The following is a 17,986-nucleotide window of genomic DNA, read 5'->3' as shown; positions in this document are numbered from 1 at the left end:
CAGCACGAGAGATGCCCAGCACTGGGAGGGCACTGGTGCCCACCCAGCCTCAGCCCTGAGCAGAGATGGAAACCTCTTGCCTTCCCCTCCCCTGGAAGCAGCCCCAACTCATGGCTGTTACACAGATTAAGAAAGACTGATGTATAAGCAATTCATATATTACACACTGCACTAAAAGCAATTTTCAGCTCTGCCACTTCCCTTTCCCAGGCTCCAAGTGCCCTGTGATAGTTAAAACAAACCAGAAAAAGAGAGCAAGGAGCAAAGCCTGGATTTTATTGTGTTTTTTGTTTAGAACTAAAATAGAGAAGCGTGTATCCCCCATGCCTGGATGCGGAACAGCCTTGTGGCACAACTGCTGCTGCTCTGTGTTCCCTTCATATTGCTGAATAAAGCCAAAGGCATCCCAGGGAGAATCACCACAAACCTGACACAAAACTGAACAGCACAGGAAACAACCACAGCCCAAACTCCCCAAAGGCTGAACTGGAACACATCAAATCAAAGGAGCTCAAGCAGACTCTGTCTGTCTGTCTGTCTGTCTGTCCATGAGCACCCAGATTTGCCTCCCTGCATTCTCCCACCCCCTGAACATCCTCTGACAAGCACAAATCCCATCCTCAAGGACAAGGACCAGGACAATTCTTTTCCATCAGCAGCAGAACTGGGGCTTCTGGGTCTCATTTTCCAATGCAATATCCTGCCCTGACTGCAGGCTAATCCAGGAGTACACAGACAGCATTCCTAAGAAACTTTCAGAGAGAGACTACAAATTCATTTAAAATGAAGGCACTTTTCAAAATCACAATATCTTGGCCATTTCCACATTCTTTAATTTTTAAAATCCCCCAAGAACTAATCTACTTTCTGTGCAGGCAGCAAGTAGACTTTTAAAATGAAATTTATTTTATGTGACAAAAAAAATTGGAAGCATCTGATAGCAGTGTTGGACTTGTTCCCCAAGAAATTCAAAGATGAGGGAAGTAGAGTAAATTGAAAAAGCACACAAGGAAGATGCACTGTAAGTCAGCACCAATATCCAGGTCAGAAAGAAGTTCCTGTAAGTGAATTGCAAACTCTAAAAAAGCCAGGGCTGGCACTTCCACAGCTGAGACAGAGCTACACAGATAATCCTATGGAAACAAGGGAGATCCTGGCTTTGGAACTGTCTTGGCAGCACAACGCCCAAATCCCAACAACATCTGACTTCCACTGCAGAGGCTGAGCTGCCTTTCCTGCCTGAAGATCATCTACAAACTGTCAGGAAGGTTCTTTCTGTTACCAGGGCATCCCTTCAATGGGTACAACATGTGAAGGAAATAATTACTATTTAAACACATTTCATTAACAAATAGTATAATTAAAGAACAAATTTCCCTCTAATGATTAGAGGAAAACTCTAGTGGTTAGGCTCAAGGAGGTATCAAAGGAGATATCTGGGAGCAAATAATTGAATTTTGTGTGTAAGAAATTACTTTAAAATGTATTGACAGAATTTGATGCAAACCCACCACAGTGCAGGAGATCTCCAAGCGCTGCTCCTTGAGCTGCTTTTACAGCTCAGAGCCCCACAAAGCTCCTCTCGTGTTCTGGCCATGCCTGGGTCAGGTTTATTTGGATGAAGCCACCAGCAGCAACACTCCCTTCCACAGCTGCAGCCACTGTGCTGCTCACAGCAAACTCTGCAGGGCTGCTTTGCACAAAAATCACCTCTTTCTTAGCAAGGGGACAGAATTCCCCAAAGCAAATGTGCTCTAGGCACCCCTAGGGCTGACTCTGCAGCCATCTCACCTTTTATTCCAGCCCTTTTCAGTCAGGGAACCTGCACTGAGGGCAGTGGGAGCTCTGCACACAGAGCAGGAACACAAAGTGCTGCTTGGGCTGAGCTGAAGAGCAAACCTGATGTTCATCCAAGCTCCGGGTTGTAAGAAGGCAAAGCATTCAGCCATGACTGATTCAGGAACTAATTCAACATTGAATTGTGGCAGAATGAGGAAGCAAAGTGACAGCTGTTTAATTAAACTCCAAATCCGATTAGATGGTGTTATCAAGAGAAATCCATGGCAGCCTGAGGTCACGAGAATGGTCCAGCGTGCAGGCTGGAAACTCTGAGGGTGGAGTCTCCCAGGATGATGTTAATTGTGGCTCAGCATTCAGATCTGTCCCTCTCACAGGCACAGCACCTCAGCAGTGACAGACCTGTGGCACAGACCTGAAGGACTGACACACGAACGCCAGCCATGCCTGGAGGGATGTGGGAAAGGGCACTTGGGCACTGCCAACCTTAAAATGAACCCTGCAGTTGTCTCACAGACAAGCATAGTGCCAGGGAGACAAAGGGCTGCAGTGGGGACAGAGCCCACCCAGGAGCTGGGCTGTGCTCCCACCGAGGCTCCCCATCCCCGAGGAACACTGACACTTGCCACAGGAATGTAGGAGATCTGAAGTGCCCACGCCAGCTGCAAACACCCCAGGCAGCTGTGGGGCTGGTGTGGGAGCACAGTGGGTGTGGGCTCAGTCATTAATGCTGCTGAGATTACAGCTGATTAAGGAAACAACACTGGCAGGCAGCAGACTGTGCTTATCCCCATAATCCCAGATTAACAATAAATTATACATTGTGCTTTCTGCCAGCTGGGCCCTCTGACACCCACAGACCCTGGGTGCAGGAGGGGAGGGAATTCTGCTCTGGGAATTCTCTTCCACTTGACTCCAATACCATTGGCCCAGCACACCTCAGTCCTGCTCTTCATTTATCGCTTTATAGTACAAGGGCTTTCATTTCATGAGTAATATCAGCTGCAGGAGAAATGGGGAGACGCTGTCCAGGAGTGACACCAACAGCCTGCTTCCTTAACAGCATCCTCAGTCTCCAAATGTGGAGAACCCAGGCTCTCCATGGCTGGAGCTTGAATCCAGGCTCTCCATGGCTGGAGCTTGAACCCAGGCTCTCCATGGCTGGAGCTTGAACCCAGGCTCTCCATGGCTAGAGCTTGAACCCAGGTTTCTCCATGGCTGGAGCTTGAACCCAGGTTTCTCCCTGACTCTGAGCTGCAGGACTTGCAGCTGGGATCCAGGTTACTCCCCGACTCTGAGGTCCACTCTGCAAAGGAAAATGTCAGCTAAGGAACAAATTACTTGTGGAGAAAAAACAGGCAATTCCAAATCTACATAAAATGGGGCTCTCAGCAGCTTCTCCTGGGCTGGAGCCCTGCCAGAACACAGGGCAGCTTCTTGGGGCCAGGAGCAGAGAAAGCAGAGCTGGGATGGGAATTCTGTGGGCCCAGCTCAATCCTCCCTGTGGCTTTTGTGGACAGTGTAATTTATGATCAAGATCTGAGTGTCTCTTCAGAATAGGAACTCAGTGTTCTGCAAATGCAATGCCCTTTTCATCAAGGATCCTGTCTCTGCTCAGTCTCCACTTTAAGATAAATCTTAATTACTGGCCCCCTACATTAGCAACAAACCATTCAGTTCTCTTCCCTGCTTGCAGAGTTTTCAAATACCCTGCTAGTGGAATTTCTGAGTCCTGATAAATTACACTCTGCAGACAGAAAAGGGGGATGCAGAATATATTAAGAGACAGGGATGCAGAGAAATATCTCTGGATCCTTGGATGACTAATCCCCACTTTCCTTCAGTGAATCCATCCTGTTAGCATTCAGACGTGCAGGAGGGAGCATCACCCATGATTACTTTGATTCAGCAGATGCAGACTGTGTTGCTAAATGTAATTCTATCATCTGTCACAGTGAGCATCCCTTGCAAAGGAAGAAGGGACTGGAGCACCTCATTGCTTGGTTCTGCCTACAGGTGGTGACAGGCAAGGCTGGCACTGCCCAGGTCCCACTGACCCAGGGCCAGGGACAGAGCTCTGGGCTCCACCCACGTTATTGTGACAGCAGGAGTTTTGTAATTGTGAACAAAAATAAAATCCTATCAGCATTCCATGTGAAAACGCCAGAAATGGTTCTGGCCAGCAGGGAAGCAGCAATGGGCACACCCTGGGTTAGGACCTTTCCCAAAGGGACAAATCCTGAGAAATTCTGCTGTAAATTCTGCTGGGAATGCCCCTCGTGCAGAGCTGATGGGAAAGGAATCATCCTGGCAGCCAGGGCAGCGTTCTGTCCCTGCTGAGGGGGACAGCAGCCCTTGGCTCATCTCCAGCTCTGGAGCCAGGGGGAACAAAGAGCCCCAACAGCCAGCAGGTCCAGAGAGGCAGGAACACAGAACCCAGAACCACAGAGACACAGAACCCAGAACCAGAGAACCCAGAACCAGAGAACCACAGAACACCAGAACCCAGAACCCCAAAATCCAGAACCCCAAAATCCAGAACCACAGAACCCCAGAACCCCAAAATCCAGAACCAGAGAACCCCCAAATCCAGAACCACAGAACCTCAGAACCCCAAATCCAGAACCACAGAACCACAGAACCCCAGAACCCCAAAATCTAGAACCACAGAACCCCAGAACCCAGAACCCCAAAATCCAGAACCACAGAACCACAGAACCCCAAATCCAGAACCACAGAACCACAGAACCCAGAACCCCAAAATCCAGAACCACAGAACCACGATGCCTCTGAAGCTCCTGTCACTTCTTCCACGTCTGAACAACTGAGAATCGAATTCAGATTTCTTTTAACAAATTGGTTTCAGAAGTAAATATTTACTTCACTGTGTTTGTTATACTAACTTTATCATATGCAGTTCATAAAACCAATTCAAAACTTAATTTTGGAGCTGTATGAGTTTGCCACAGGCACTGAGACTAACCAGGAAATCTTATTTCCTCTCCCTTGTGAAATAAGGATCTAAGCACTTGCATTAATATTTCTACCAGTGAAGTTCCCCTGCCTGAATGTGAATTCATTATTTCTCTAAAAGCAGCCCCATCCTGGCTCCATGTGCCAGTGCTGAGCAGAGACTGAGATTTTCTGCAGCAAGAGCACCCAGATCAGCTGAACCCCAGCACACCTGGGGGAACTCCTGAGGATTCTCTGCCTTGCTGGAGCTGGGGCACCCAATCCCACCAGGAACAGCTCAAATATTAAATAATCAAATAAAATTAAATATGGAAAAACCAACTATTGCACCAAAGCTGCTTTCTGCTGAGTGAACAGCCATGCCAGGGTTCAGTGGCCAGTCTGCATTTGCAAAGAGAGATGGCATTTCCTGCTGGGTGGAGGAAGGGTCTGGAACTGGAAAGGACTTCAAAGGAAACAATTCTGGAACCCATTAAAACTTAACAAAAACCTTTCAGGACAACTGCAGGAGATAGGAAACAGAACCCCACATTTCATCTTCCTGTAAGCACTTAAAATACAGAATAAGCACATGAAAGTGACTGGAGAAGATGGGAAGCAGAATTCTACATTTTATTTCTCCAAGCATATACATCAACTGAAAAAAAAAAAAAATCCAGATTTTTTTATAAGATGCTTATCTGTAATATAGGAAACTACCTGCTAATCTTTGTGCCATTTCAGTCCTCACTTTCAATATTTAATTAAATTGACTCAGAAATGAAAGCACTTACATAGGAAAGATTATCTAGAGAGAAAAAATTGTAGTTATGGCTGGAAATGTGAGTGATTACCTGAGATATTCCAACTCCAGCACCACAACTGACTCTTTTTAGCATAGGAAATGGGGACAGATGAAAATGAGTGAAGTGGCAGGTTAAAAGCCCTTATTTTGAGCCCAACACACTTGAGAACCATTGCTGCTGCTGTTTCAGAGCACTGCTGCTCATGGACCCAGGTACACTTGCAGGTATTTCTGAGCACACTTACACTTGATAAAACAAGCAGTAAATTGTCCTAAGTTCTCTTGAAAACATTTATGCAGGGCATGAATTAAACACATTTAATTTCTGGCAGATGTATGAAAACACCTGCATCATGTAGCCATACACAGAATTTTCATCTGCTGAGCACCCTCAGACAAGTGCTTGGGAAACTGAGTGGAGGAAACACATGAAGAGCATTGACTTGAGGGTGTGAGGGTGATCCGAGCTCTGCCACTGAGCTGAAGGAATTTTAAATGCTTCATGCACTTCAAGGATGAGGTCCCAAGGACAATTTCTTGTTTTAAAGAACTGGGGGGATACAGGGATGGTTTTTATGGCTGCTGTGGAGGTTGTGAACTTGTTTTATTTGGGTAGATTAATATGCCATGGATTAATAACGAGCTGCTTTCTCCTTCTCACAGACAGAGCTCATGTCCTGCAAGCCCCTGAACTCCTCAGTTCTTGGCTGTGCACTTGCTGAAGTCTGGGGATGTCAGAGCCTCATTCAAACCACAGTGGAAGTGAAGCAGGCAGCTTCTGCTTCAGTATTTCACTTTCATTTACCCTGGTTTGAAATCAGCAAGAGGAATTTTCTACTTGCTCCTTTCTTATTCTGGCTGTACAGTTTTAATTTTTGATAAGCAAAATCTGTAACAAAAACACCACAAACTCTTTAAAAAGTGGCCATAAAAATGCAGAAAATAGTCATTATTATTTCCTATCCTTGTACCTAGATTATTTTTCCTTTTCAAATAATTTATTGATTCCACTGACTTCACAGCAGCAAAGCACACAGAGGGCAGGAACAAGATTATTGCATTAATGGGAGCAGATACTGTACAGACATCAGGAACTCACTGTGGTTAAAAAGATGAGAGAGTGACACAGGAAAATCAAATTATTGATCAGACACACGTCTGATAGACTGGTGGGCCTTATAGAAACCAAACCTGGCATATATCTAGAAGGAGGAAAATGAAATATATACTGTATGTATAACCACAGATGCAATTATTTCCCCCCTCCTCAAGCAGAAACAAGTTTTACCTTCGGGGGCTGCTTGTCCAGACCCTGCTGGAGGCTCCTGGCTAAGAAGCATCCTTGAAAGGGGCTGCTCTGATCGTTGTGTAAGTCAGGGATATGACAGACCAAGGGACCAAAGCCATTTGTTTAAGGCACATTTTCTGTGTTAGTGTGACCTGGAGCAATCCCAGTGACCATTAACTTTATCTGAGCATCTCACAGCAACTTCCAGCTGAAAGAGGCTTGAAAAAAGATCAGTGTGCTTGAGAGCTTGGCCTTTTTTCCAGCTCTATTGGATGGCCTAATAAAAGACATCACCTCTAGCCACAAAGCTGGCTCCACTTATGGAATTACTCTGATTTTTACTCCTCAGGGCTGGGATTGCCCTGGCAGTGCTGGAGCTGGGGAGGCAGACCAGCATCCATGTTTAAGCAGGGAATTTTCCTTCCCACAGAAGCAGAATGATGTTGTACAGAATGATGCTGTCAGCCAAACCTTGCTCAGGAAATCCATGTCCATGCCCATTGCAGAGATGAGTTAACTGCAGTGGGCCCGAGCCACAGGGCCAGGAGAGGCAGAGCCCAGTGCAGACAGACATGTGGCTCCCACCCCGCCAGACAATTCCTATTTTTGCTGTCGGAGCTCCCAGGGCTCAATGAGCAGCCCGTAATTGGGATGAGGTAAGGGCAGCGAGGAGGAATGTCTGAGTCTGGAATTTATTTACTCCCACTGCAGGCTGGTTCCTGCAGCTCGCAGGCAGCCTTACAGCATACGCCTGAGGGTACCTGTGCCAGCTGGCAGCTCCTCCCAGCCCTGCTTTTCCACACTTCCAATTGACATTTTGTCCCAGCTCCAGAGGGAGGCTCCTCTGCTGGCCCCACCAAGCAGCAAGCTGTGTAAAACTCCCCCAAAAAAGGCACAGAGGAGCCTGGACACAGCGATGCCGAGGAGCCAGGGCTGAGACGGACGGCTCTGCTCTCTGCTGCTGACATCATCTGAGCAGCAGGAGGCTCCTGCCTTCTGTCAGCTCCCCAAAAGCAGAGCTCAAGAGCACAGAGGTTACAGCAAGCCTGGCCCTCGGCCAGCCCAGCGCTGCTCCAGAGCACAAGGGAAGGGAGTTCACCTTTAAATCACACAGAGGTGATTTCTGCCCGCACGCTGTTCCCCCAAGCTACGTCCTGGTAAAGCCTGGTTTATGCAAATGGAAATAAAAGTGTTGTGCCAGGGTAAAAAATGTCCACATTACAGAAGGAAAGGAGATGAAGTGGCTCTCCCTGGCACGGCATGCTGAGCGGGGAGCTCAGTAACGAAGCTCAAGGCTTGAGCTGCAAGCAGCAGTTTGGGGGTAGGAGGTGTAAATAAATGTGCAATTCTGCAGAGCCATGAGTATGTGAGCACATTACGGGGTGCACTAACACTCTGCTGTGCCTCTCAATGCTGAATTTACAGCTAATGCTTCCCTCTGTCATTTCCTCAAACTTCCCAGTGAACTTGAGTTATTTTTGCACTTCTTTAGTTTAAGCAAAGCACTCATTGCACAGGCTCCAAAGGACACAGAGCTCTGCTCCTACAGACCTTGGGGAGCAGAGCACAGCACAGTCACTCCTCTGGCACTGACACAGCATTCAACAGTCACCTCCTGCAATTAATAAAACTGCACTGTTGCTATTTTTCACTAATAGAGGATTTCCAAAAGCAAATTACAGCCATAAATTACATCATTACAGCCTCTATTATTGTTCTGTGGAGTAACAAATCTTGCAGAAAGACAATCAGCTCTGCTAGAGGAAAAAAAATACAGAGGACAAATCAGATGACTGGGACCTGATTAAAATTAATGTCAGTGGTACTTTTTTTCCATTTGCCTGCTGAAATTCCCTCTCTCACCAGCATGCTGGTGGTCATGCCATGGTGCTGGAGCATTAAATATTAGGCATGATTTGTTTCTGAGGGGAAAGTCCAGCGTTTGTGTGGATTCTCTTTGCAGTTTAACTGGGGACTAAGGACACCCCACAGCAATGGGGCCGTAAGGGCTGGGCTGGGATTCCCTCAGCACATGGGATCACATGGAGAGCTGGGGCATGTTTTAACGGGGTTTTTGGTGAGGTTTGGTGAGGTTCTGGTAGCCCTCTGGTTCTGGGGTTATGGATGAATCCAATGCCATCCCCACTGGCGCTCCCCTTGAGCAGAGGAGAGCCAGAAGCAGAGTGAGCTCTGTCCTCCGCACTGTGCTCAGCCCTGCCCTGGTTCCTCTGCCTCATCTCCCTCAAGCACAAGCAGCGAGTTTGAAGTGCAGATTGTGAGTGAATTCCATGACAAACATCCCCAGTGATGAGCATCTGTCTGGATAATGAACTGTAAACTGAGAGCAGGGCACGGCAAACATGAGCCGGAGCAAATTGAAGGTGAAAAGTTCCCGGGTTTTCAAGGTGTGGGGGCAGTTCATTAAAACACTAAATCTTATAAAAGTCATGGTGATGCTTTAACCCCATGATCCCTCATTACATCCCATTAGAGTGAGGCATTTTCTGGTGTCTCCATCGTTCCACTGTCCAAGCTGGAACACCTCAGAGATCATAAATTACAGTTCAGCCTGAACAATGCACACTTCTGCTAAGCAAACATTTAAACATTTCACCTGCTGGAGGAGAGTGAGGCCTCCCCCAGAAATACCAGAACTCTCTTTACAGATCAAAATCATCATTGGAAGCTGCCAATGAAGAGAAATCCCTTCTGGTTTTGTGTATGGGTCACAGCTATCCCACCTCAGCTCAGCTGGCTGAGACACTGCTCTGTTTGCAGCTGCCACTTCCTGGGAGTGACAGCATGAGGAGCTGCAGGCCATTTACCCTCCAGGGAAACCCACAAAAAATAAAATAAAATAAAATAAAATGAAATAAAATAAAATAAAATAAAATAATTAAAAAATAAAATAAAATAAAATAAAATGAAATAAAATAAAATAAAATAAAATAAAATAAAATAAAATAATTAAAAATAAAACAAAATAAAAATATAAATAAAATAAAAATATAAAATAAATAAAATAAAATAAAATAAAATAAAATAAAATAAAATAAAATAAAATAAAATAAAATAAAATAATAAAATAATGTTTGCTGTCTGGAGTTAGTTTGGACAGTGGATGTGCATTTACCAGTTAAGTCCAGACAATCACCTCCTAGCTACAGCTAATGAGAGAGCTGACTTGAGGGAGAGCTGGCGCATTATTCCAGAGGAGAAGGCACCACCCAGCCATGGCGGCTGCTGGGTGCCATTCCCTGTCCCGCACAAGCCATGCCACGCTCTCCCAGCTGTTTCCTGCTCCCAGCCCTGGCAGCAGCAGCAGCAGCTCCGTGCCCAGCCGTGCAGCCGGAGCAGCCCCTGCTGCAGCGCTGGCCATGGCTGAGCTCTGCAAAGCCTGAACTGCCCCGCACAGGCTGCAGCTCGATCAGCGCTGAGGAACCCCCCTGCCTTCTGCTCCAGCTCTCTGCCAGCTGCAAACATCTGCCAGCAGCGGCCTCTGGAGCTGCCCTGCCCCTGCTGGCAGTGCCCCCTGCCCTCCTCCATCTGCTCTGGGCCGGGCACAGTCCTGAGCAGCTCCAGCACCAGGGCCAGCCCCGGAGAGTCCTCCTGAGCGCAGCTCGCTCTGCTGGCACGTGCGGCAGCCGCAATATTGCCTCTGTGGCTGTGTTAACCAGCCCGAATTGAAATCAGCTGTCACTTCAAATATTCGCTGCTGTCTAAGATGTCTTCTTCTGGTGGGGCAGTACCACACTTAAAGCTGAACCACCACTTCAAACAACCCCCAAAATACACCACAAGACAACACAGCCTCCAGATTTCACACATTACACAGTGCAGTGCCAGGAGTTGACCCAAGTGTCCCCCTGGCAGCTCTGCTGTCCCTCGTTTCCCTTTCAGGAGCTCAGTTCCACTTGACCCAGCCCCTGACTTGGATCAGCTGGGCTCACACAGAATTCTCCAGAGGTTTCTGACTCTCCTCTTCCAGGGGAGCATTCTGGTATCCGCACATCCAGCAGCCAGTAATTTATTTTGTGTCTCCCTGCACATTCTTGTTGTTCTGCAATGATTTGTTTGCTTAGCAGGCTTTGCCTCCTGTCAAGACTAAGAAGCATCTATTAAGCCTCACATTAACATTTCTCAGAGATCTTTAAAAATCTGGAAGTTAGCTGGCCCCACCTCTCCTCAGCATCTTAAAAATCCCAAAGTAATTCATCCCACAGCACTGTCAGACTGGAGATACTCAAGAGGAAATTGCACATACTCATAGAAAATGGTATTCAGCTTGGACCAATGGAAATACTCATTGCAGCCAGCTGGGACAGCCTTACTGATCCATTCTCATTTTCTGCAAAGGTAGGGCTCAATGTGACTGTACAAAGTAGGAATGCAGTAAAAGGAGGGAAGCAGAAGCTGGAGGCAAAGTGTAAGGGCTGTAGAAATGATCTCTGGGACTTAAAAAGGCAGAGTTAAATTGAGTAATTTTGGGTTCTTTATGCTGTCTGCACCTTCTGACCAATTTGAGATCAATGAACAACAGTTTGCCCATGTTCTGCTTTTGTTTCCTGATGGGCAGGCAGCACAAAAAGCCAATTCTCTCCAGATAAGGTGAATATATCAGCACTGCAGGTCCCAGTCCCTGTGTGACACAGTGCTTTGCACTGGCAGGTGCAGAGCCCTCAGCTGATATCAACAATTTATGCACAATTAGTTCAATTCCATCCCCCCAAACCTGAAGGAAGCAATGCTGTCCTTTAGAGCAGCCTGCACTGGGGGAGGCACAGGAGCATCTCTGTGTGTCCCTTTTCACCAGGGCATTGGGACTCTGCTCTTCCACACTAACTCTGAAATCTCCTGACTTCAGGTTCTGCTCAGGGCTGCAGAGCTGATCCAAGCTGTCCCAGTCAGCACTATTAATAGAATAGCTCCATTTTGCATAAAATAAATTTCCTAAGCTCTCAGTATTTATTTCATGTGAGTCATAACTGAATTATCTGAGACAATACCTGTCAGCTGAAAAGTCTGACACGTGGATGATCTGTTTGTTCATTTGTTTGTTTGTGATAAGCAAATCAGGAAATGGATTTTTCCTTCTGGAAAGCTCCTCTGTGCCTGTTGTCTCCACTTCACCAAAGAGTGAAAGATGAACCAGAGTGAGAATTCTGCACTTGTGTGCCCTTGAACTAGATAGAGCTTTATGGTGTGAACTCACACACTGTGCAGGGATGAAAACTCTATTTATTCAGGTCCATATTTTAAAATGGTATTGCAGGGACTTCATTACAATGAAATACCTTAAAAAATCATTCCCTTAAGGAACAGCAGATACAAATGTGTATATAAAACAACAGTGCTTTGGGAGCTAAGGTTTTGATCAGCTCTGTTTTAATGGAAAGCCAGTTAACAAGCACACATAAAACTGTCCAAAAGTGGTTTTGGCTGAGTCACAGCTCTGCAGTGGGTGCTGCAGCAGGAGCACCAACACTGTGAGTTCAGAATGCACAGAAACACACAAACCAAGCACCATGAGCAAAAGGCACACGAGGAACTGCAGTGCCTGATGAGCAGCTGAGAGTCTCAGCCACACACTGAGGCTGGCACTGCCAGGGTACTGTGTGTGCACACTGGAGACTGGACCAAGCAGAGCTCACAGGATGTTCTTCCACAGGGGAAGGATTCAGTTTGTACTAGGGTGCATCAGCTCCCATCAGCAGATGGATCTGCTGATTTACCCTACCCCTTGCTCCACTGAGCCAAGCCCTACCAGGCTATTTTAAAATTTCAGGTTCAGTTCTTGCTGACAATGTCAATTCTTTAATCTCTTTCAGAACGCCATAGCAACAGTTGCACTAATCTTTTGAAGACCACTTGGTTTTCATCTTACAACTCTTTCTGTAATGTAATCAGGCACAGGGCAATAAAAGATACATGATCTTTCTTGCTTCATAAGTTTGGAATGGCTCACAGGAGACCAGCTCTAGTCCATGGGTCAGAGCAGCCTTTATCCAAGTTCCACCCAAAGCAGAGAGAAGTTTGCTCAGAGACTTTGCAGGTGTCCCTCAGAGCAGGGCAGGACCTGAGCAGCCCCACAGCTGGGACACTGCAGTGTCCTTGAGCAGCTCCTTCTCCTGCTCACTTTTAAAAATGTGCAGTGACAGCTTTGACTCCGCATGTCTGCAGCTCTACCCCGGAACTCTCCATGCTTAAATCAACAAAACCTCCTTTCCCCAGAGGAGCACAAACCCCACTTGCTGCTCAACGCTGAGATGTCGTTCCTGGACACAGCCTGTGCTGCTGCTGTGCTGGGCAGGGCAGACGCAGACTGTGAGCTGCCTCCTGTGCTTGCAGGGACTCCTGGGCTGAGCAGGAGCTGCCAGGTAATCAGCTCAGCTGGACATTAATGCCTGCACCAAGGGAGCACCCTGGCTGGGTGTGCAGGCTTAGCTGAGAGAGAAGTGAAATTCCCTTTATCTACAACATCCTGCCAGTAAAGCCAGTTGTGCTCTGCTGCTCCATCCAGCTGCATTCTGTTAACACAGTGTATTTTGGCTCTGGCTAAGTACTATCACAAGGCACAGCAATGAGATAAACACAAGAAAGCTTTGTAGGGAGAGAGGTTTAATGATTTCATTGTTTGAACCCTCTGTTTGAACCCACAGTGCCCACTGGCAATCTGTTGGGAATAAAGGATCTTGCCTTACATGATTTATTCAACACTAAACTCGTCCTTTTAGACCTCCAGTTCTTACAGGAACCCTCGCAGGCGGATGAATTTTAATGCAGGACAGACACAAGTCTGCAAGAACGCTGTATGCAAGAGCAGAGGCATCACACCCTGACAGGAGATATCAGAATCTCCATTCCCTCAGATATGGAACACAGAGAGAAGCTGATGAATTCTTTCATGAAAAGAGCAAGAAGACACAAAGTCTGCCAGCAGACACATGTCTGTTGTCTGGCAGTGGAAGGCATCTATCTCAAACTAAAATCCGACCACAAAAATTCTGCTTCATGCACGTTCTCCAGCCCTTAGAGGGCAGATGCTCCAATAAATACTCCCTGTTCAAGCTGACAGGTAATGAGGACAATTATTTCCCCCTCAGATCTGGAATGCAGTGCAGCCTTTCTGCTGACTTAACAGACTGTGGATCAGGAAATTGCTGGCCATGACCTCATTTGATATGAGCAGCAGTTTCACTCTTCAAAGGGGAAGAATATATTGAAGACTGGGACTTCCAGGAAATAATACTCATCTAATTATCTGCTGAACATTGTTCAAAGAAAAGGCTGCCAGAATTGTGCCACCAAGATGATGCACTGGAGGGACAACATTCACAAGAAGCACAGAGCAATGTCTAACTCTTCTTCCAGATCCTGAGCAACAGAAAATAAAATGCCTGCCCAACAACAGCACAGCTGAAATGCTGGAGAATCCAGTGAAATTCCTTATTTTCCAAAAACACTGAGCAGGGAGAGCAGATTTTAACCCAAACCATTTACCCACAGGAAAGTCTGCATTTCATGATTCTTAAATATACTATTGAGGCTATTACTGTTTTCTATTTTTGACCTCAAACCAGAAGTTCCTACACTATTAGGTCATCAAGCAGAAGAATCAGTATCAGCCTCAGCCTACCAAGGACCAAGCAGCCTGGCCTTCAGCAGGAGGTCCTTGAGGCCCTAACGAGTTGCAAGTTCAAGGTAATGAGAAAAAACCTACTGGGTTTTGTGGGAAAAGCCAAGAAACTGAGGGTTTAAACATGAGGGAGATGGTTGAAGAGGCAGCATCCCTTCCTCTGAGAATCCTTTCCTCTTGGCATACTTCCCCTCTGAGCATCCCTTCCCTCTGAGCATCCCTTCCCTCTGAGCATCCCTTCCCTATCAGTATCCTTTCCCTCTCAGCATCCCTTCCCTCTGAGCATCCCTTCCCTCTGAGCATCCCTTCCCTCTGAGCATCCCTTCCCTCTGAGCATCCCTTCCCTATCAGTATCCTTTCCCTCTGAGCATCCCTTCCTTCTCAGCATCCCTTCCCTCTGAGCATCCCTTCCCTCTGAGCATCCTTTCCCTCTCAGCATCCCTTCCCTCTGAGCATCCCTTCCTCTCAGCATCCCTTCCTCTCAGCATCCCTTCCCTCTGAGCATCCCTTCCTCTGAAAATCCTTTCCTCTGAGCATCCCTTCCCTCTCATCATCCCTCTCCTGTGGGGGCAGTGCAGCACCTGGGTGCTGTGCCCAGGGTGAGGATGGTTCCTGTTCTGTGGGGCCAGTGTAGGGTGCTGTGCCCAGGGTGAGGATGGTTCCTGTTCTGTGGGGCCAGTGTAGGGTGCTGTGCCCAGGGTGAGGATGGTTCCTGTTCTGTGGGGTCAGTGCAGGGTGCTGTGCCCAGGGTGAGGATGGTTCCTGTTCTGTGGGGTCAGTGTAGGGTGCTGTGCCCAGGGTGAGGATGTTTCCAGAGGCAGTGGCAGGGCAGGGAGCACTCCCTGCTGAGGCTGAGGCCGGCCCTGCCTGCTCAGCACGGGTGGGCACGGGCTGCGAGGGGCTCTTACCATGGCCAGGGGCACGATGCCCACCAGGTCCTTCTGGCAGATGAAGATCTCGGCCAGGGCGGGCTCGGAGGAGCCGTGCTGGGGGTACTCCACCTGCCAGCTGATGGGCTGCGTGCCCGACAGGCTGCTGAAGCTGGCGATCTCAAACTCCAGCTGCACGACCTCGTGGAACAGGCTGGTGCTCCTGGGGACAGCAAACAGAGCCGTTACTGGGGTGCAGGGCTGCTGAGGGGAGCCAGCTATTCTCTGCAAGCTCAGATGTTTATTCAGCACTTCTACAGGACTTTATCCAATCTACAACTGCCTCAGAGCACACAAACTGGACTTATCCAAAATTACCAAAGCTTCTGCTATGGGCACTGTGGAGGGATGGAATCCAGGTTATTGTAACCCACTTATTCCATTCCAAGTTCTGTTTGATTTTTCAAATATGTTTCATACTCCGAGTTGGATCTGAACTCTGATAAACCAAAGTTAAGGCCAGTGCAGCTCATGCAGGCTGAGGAGCCCAGAATTGCTGCAGCCAAAAAGAAAACCAAGGTTTCTTGAAGATGTCCACCACCAAAACCACAGAAATCCGCAGCAATCAGTGCTGAGGATCACAATCAGAAGCTCAGTGTAACCAGTGTGGCAAAGCCATTAAACAATTAACAGGATTAAATGAAAAAAATGACAATTTTAGTCTAACCTTAGAGGTGCTCTCTGGAAATTAAAATCTCAGGCAGCTGAGATGAAATAAAGAAAAAAGCTGTGGCAGGTAAAATATACCACAAACTCACTAAGCAAATTTGAAAAACAAATATGAAAAGACATGCTGGAAACATTTCTCCTCATATTAAATTCTGTAACTACACCAGAAATAATAAGAATATATGAAAGACATTTGCTGGACTAGCTGCTGGCTTAATTAAAAATTAAAAAAAAAGTTGAAATCCTCTTCATTAGAAATTATCCATTAAATTCCCTGGAGCTGTCCAAATGCCTTCCCACAGTGTTAATACTCCACTGAAAATTCCTGCAACCCAACCCCAGCTGAAATGATTTGAAAATGAAGGGAATGACAGGTAACTTCCCAGCTCAGTAACCCAGTGCCAGCCTCATCACACCTTTGCCTGCATTCATCACGTAACAGCTCCCATTTTTCCTCTCTTTTTTACATACAATACATGAAGGCCCGTTTCTGAGAAAACCCATCAAGAACCGACCGTGTACAAAGCACTTACATTCTCAAGTGCTAGACTGCCTTTCTCCCTCTGAACGGAAATCACCGTTTTCTGCTGCTTAAGACATATTCTGTGCTTTACTTTGCATGATTACTTTGAAAGCAAATGGTTCCCCTGATAATTATTATTTTGATTATGGGTTTTCATTTGGATGGCTCCCTCTGAAAAGTCTTAATACTACCTAATGCTTGAAATTTATTTCCTTGCTGTTTTCTTGCTGTGTCAAAAGAGAGACATTGAGCACGTTTGTGACAGTGGCACATTTCCTGCCTGCATTCAGAGAGTGATTTTGGGCAGTGATGTGATGGGTGGATGGGTTTAGCAATTCATAACTCAAGCCCAGCCTATTGCCACTTGAAGAGCTCCTACTAAATAAATCTCACAGCCTGTAAATAGGAGGCAGCTGCAGTGACTGGGGTTTGCACTCTTCTGGGACAGCTCCAGGTGAACACACACTGCAGGAATTTGGTCATTTATGTGCACACATGAGCACAGGTGAACACACACTGCAGGAATTTGGTCATTTATGTGCACACATGAGCACATGCAAGGAGACCTGAATCACCTGAGCTGCAGTGTGCATTTGGCTGCTACAGGCACCACTGTGCCCCAGATTAATGACACCTGAAATTACATTATTTGCACCATTTCTAGTTCTGATTCTTAGTAACTGGCAGAGAAAAAGTTTTTCCATGTGATTGACCATCCCAGTGCTTTCACTCCCACCAAATGGAGAATAAATCTTTGCACACATCAGAGCTGCTCCAAGAGCTAATGAACTCCAGGAAAGGTCTGTAGATGAAGAAGTTTGCCTGCATTTCCCCAAAGATCCTCTGCAATCTTTCCAACACAAGCCCCACAGCTCTGCTGGCAGCTCCAGAGAGCTGCAGGAGGGACCCTGCAGGTGGGGAGGAGCTCATTCCCAGCCAGCCCTGACTCCCAAACCTCCTCTCCCTTCCCCGAGTGCCCCAGCCCTGCTCCAGGACTCAGGAGGGGCTGGGGACACTCTCAGGCCATTGGAAGGCTGGCACAGGTAAGGACCAGATCTGGGTTTTGCCAAATCTTTTTGGTCCTGGTGTCACTGGCCAGCACAGCACTGGGTTCTGGAATGGCTTTCAGCATCCGAACACCATCCTGCACCCGAGGCCTGGTTTGGTGAGTTATTCTGGGACAGAAATCATTGTTATCACCTTTCACAAAACACCTCCAAGCTGGCATTTCCAGTTCTCCCCAGCACTGGTATCACTGAGCTATCCTGGCCAGGTGTCCCCTGGCCCATGACCAAGACAGGCTGCTTTAGTGGTGGAGGGCCATAAAAATGGTACCAAAATCCATCTACAGTTCTCTGATTAATGCTAAAGTATTTTTTTCTGTAAA

At 47.1% G+C, this 17,986-nt stretch overlaps 1 protein-coding gene across 1 annotated transcript in view; it reads right to left on the bottom strand.

Annotated features, from left to right (window-relative positions):
- TMEM132C (transmembrane protein 132C) overlaps window positions 1-17,986 on the bottom strand; it is a 111,062-nt gene that overhangs the window by 20,139 nt on the left and 72,937 nt on the right. The window contains exon 3 of the mRNA XM_058816851.1: window positions 15,387-15,570. Within this exon, the coding sequence (XP_058672834.1) occupies window positions 15,387-15,570 (184 nt within the window). The remainder of the gene's footprint in view (window positions 1-15,386; window positions 15,571-17,986) is intronic.

Source organism: Ammospiza caudacuta, chromosome 18, assembly GCF_027887145.1.
Source record: "Ammospiza caudacuta isolate bAmmCau1 chromosome 18, bAmmCau1.pri, whole genome shotgun sequence".
NCBI lineage: Eukaryota > Metazoa > Chordata > Aves > Passeriformes > Passerellidae > Ammospiza > Ammospiza caudacuta.
Note: the sequence above shows the minus strand (reverse complement) of the source record. Positions and strands in the feature narration are given on the sequence as shown.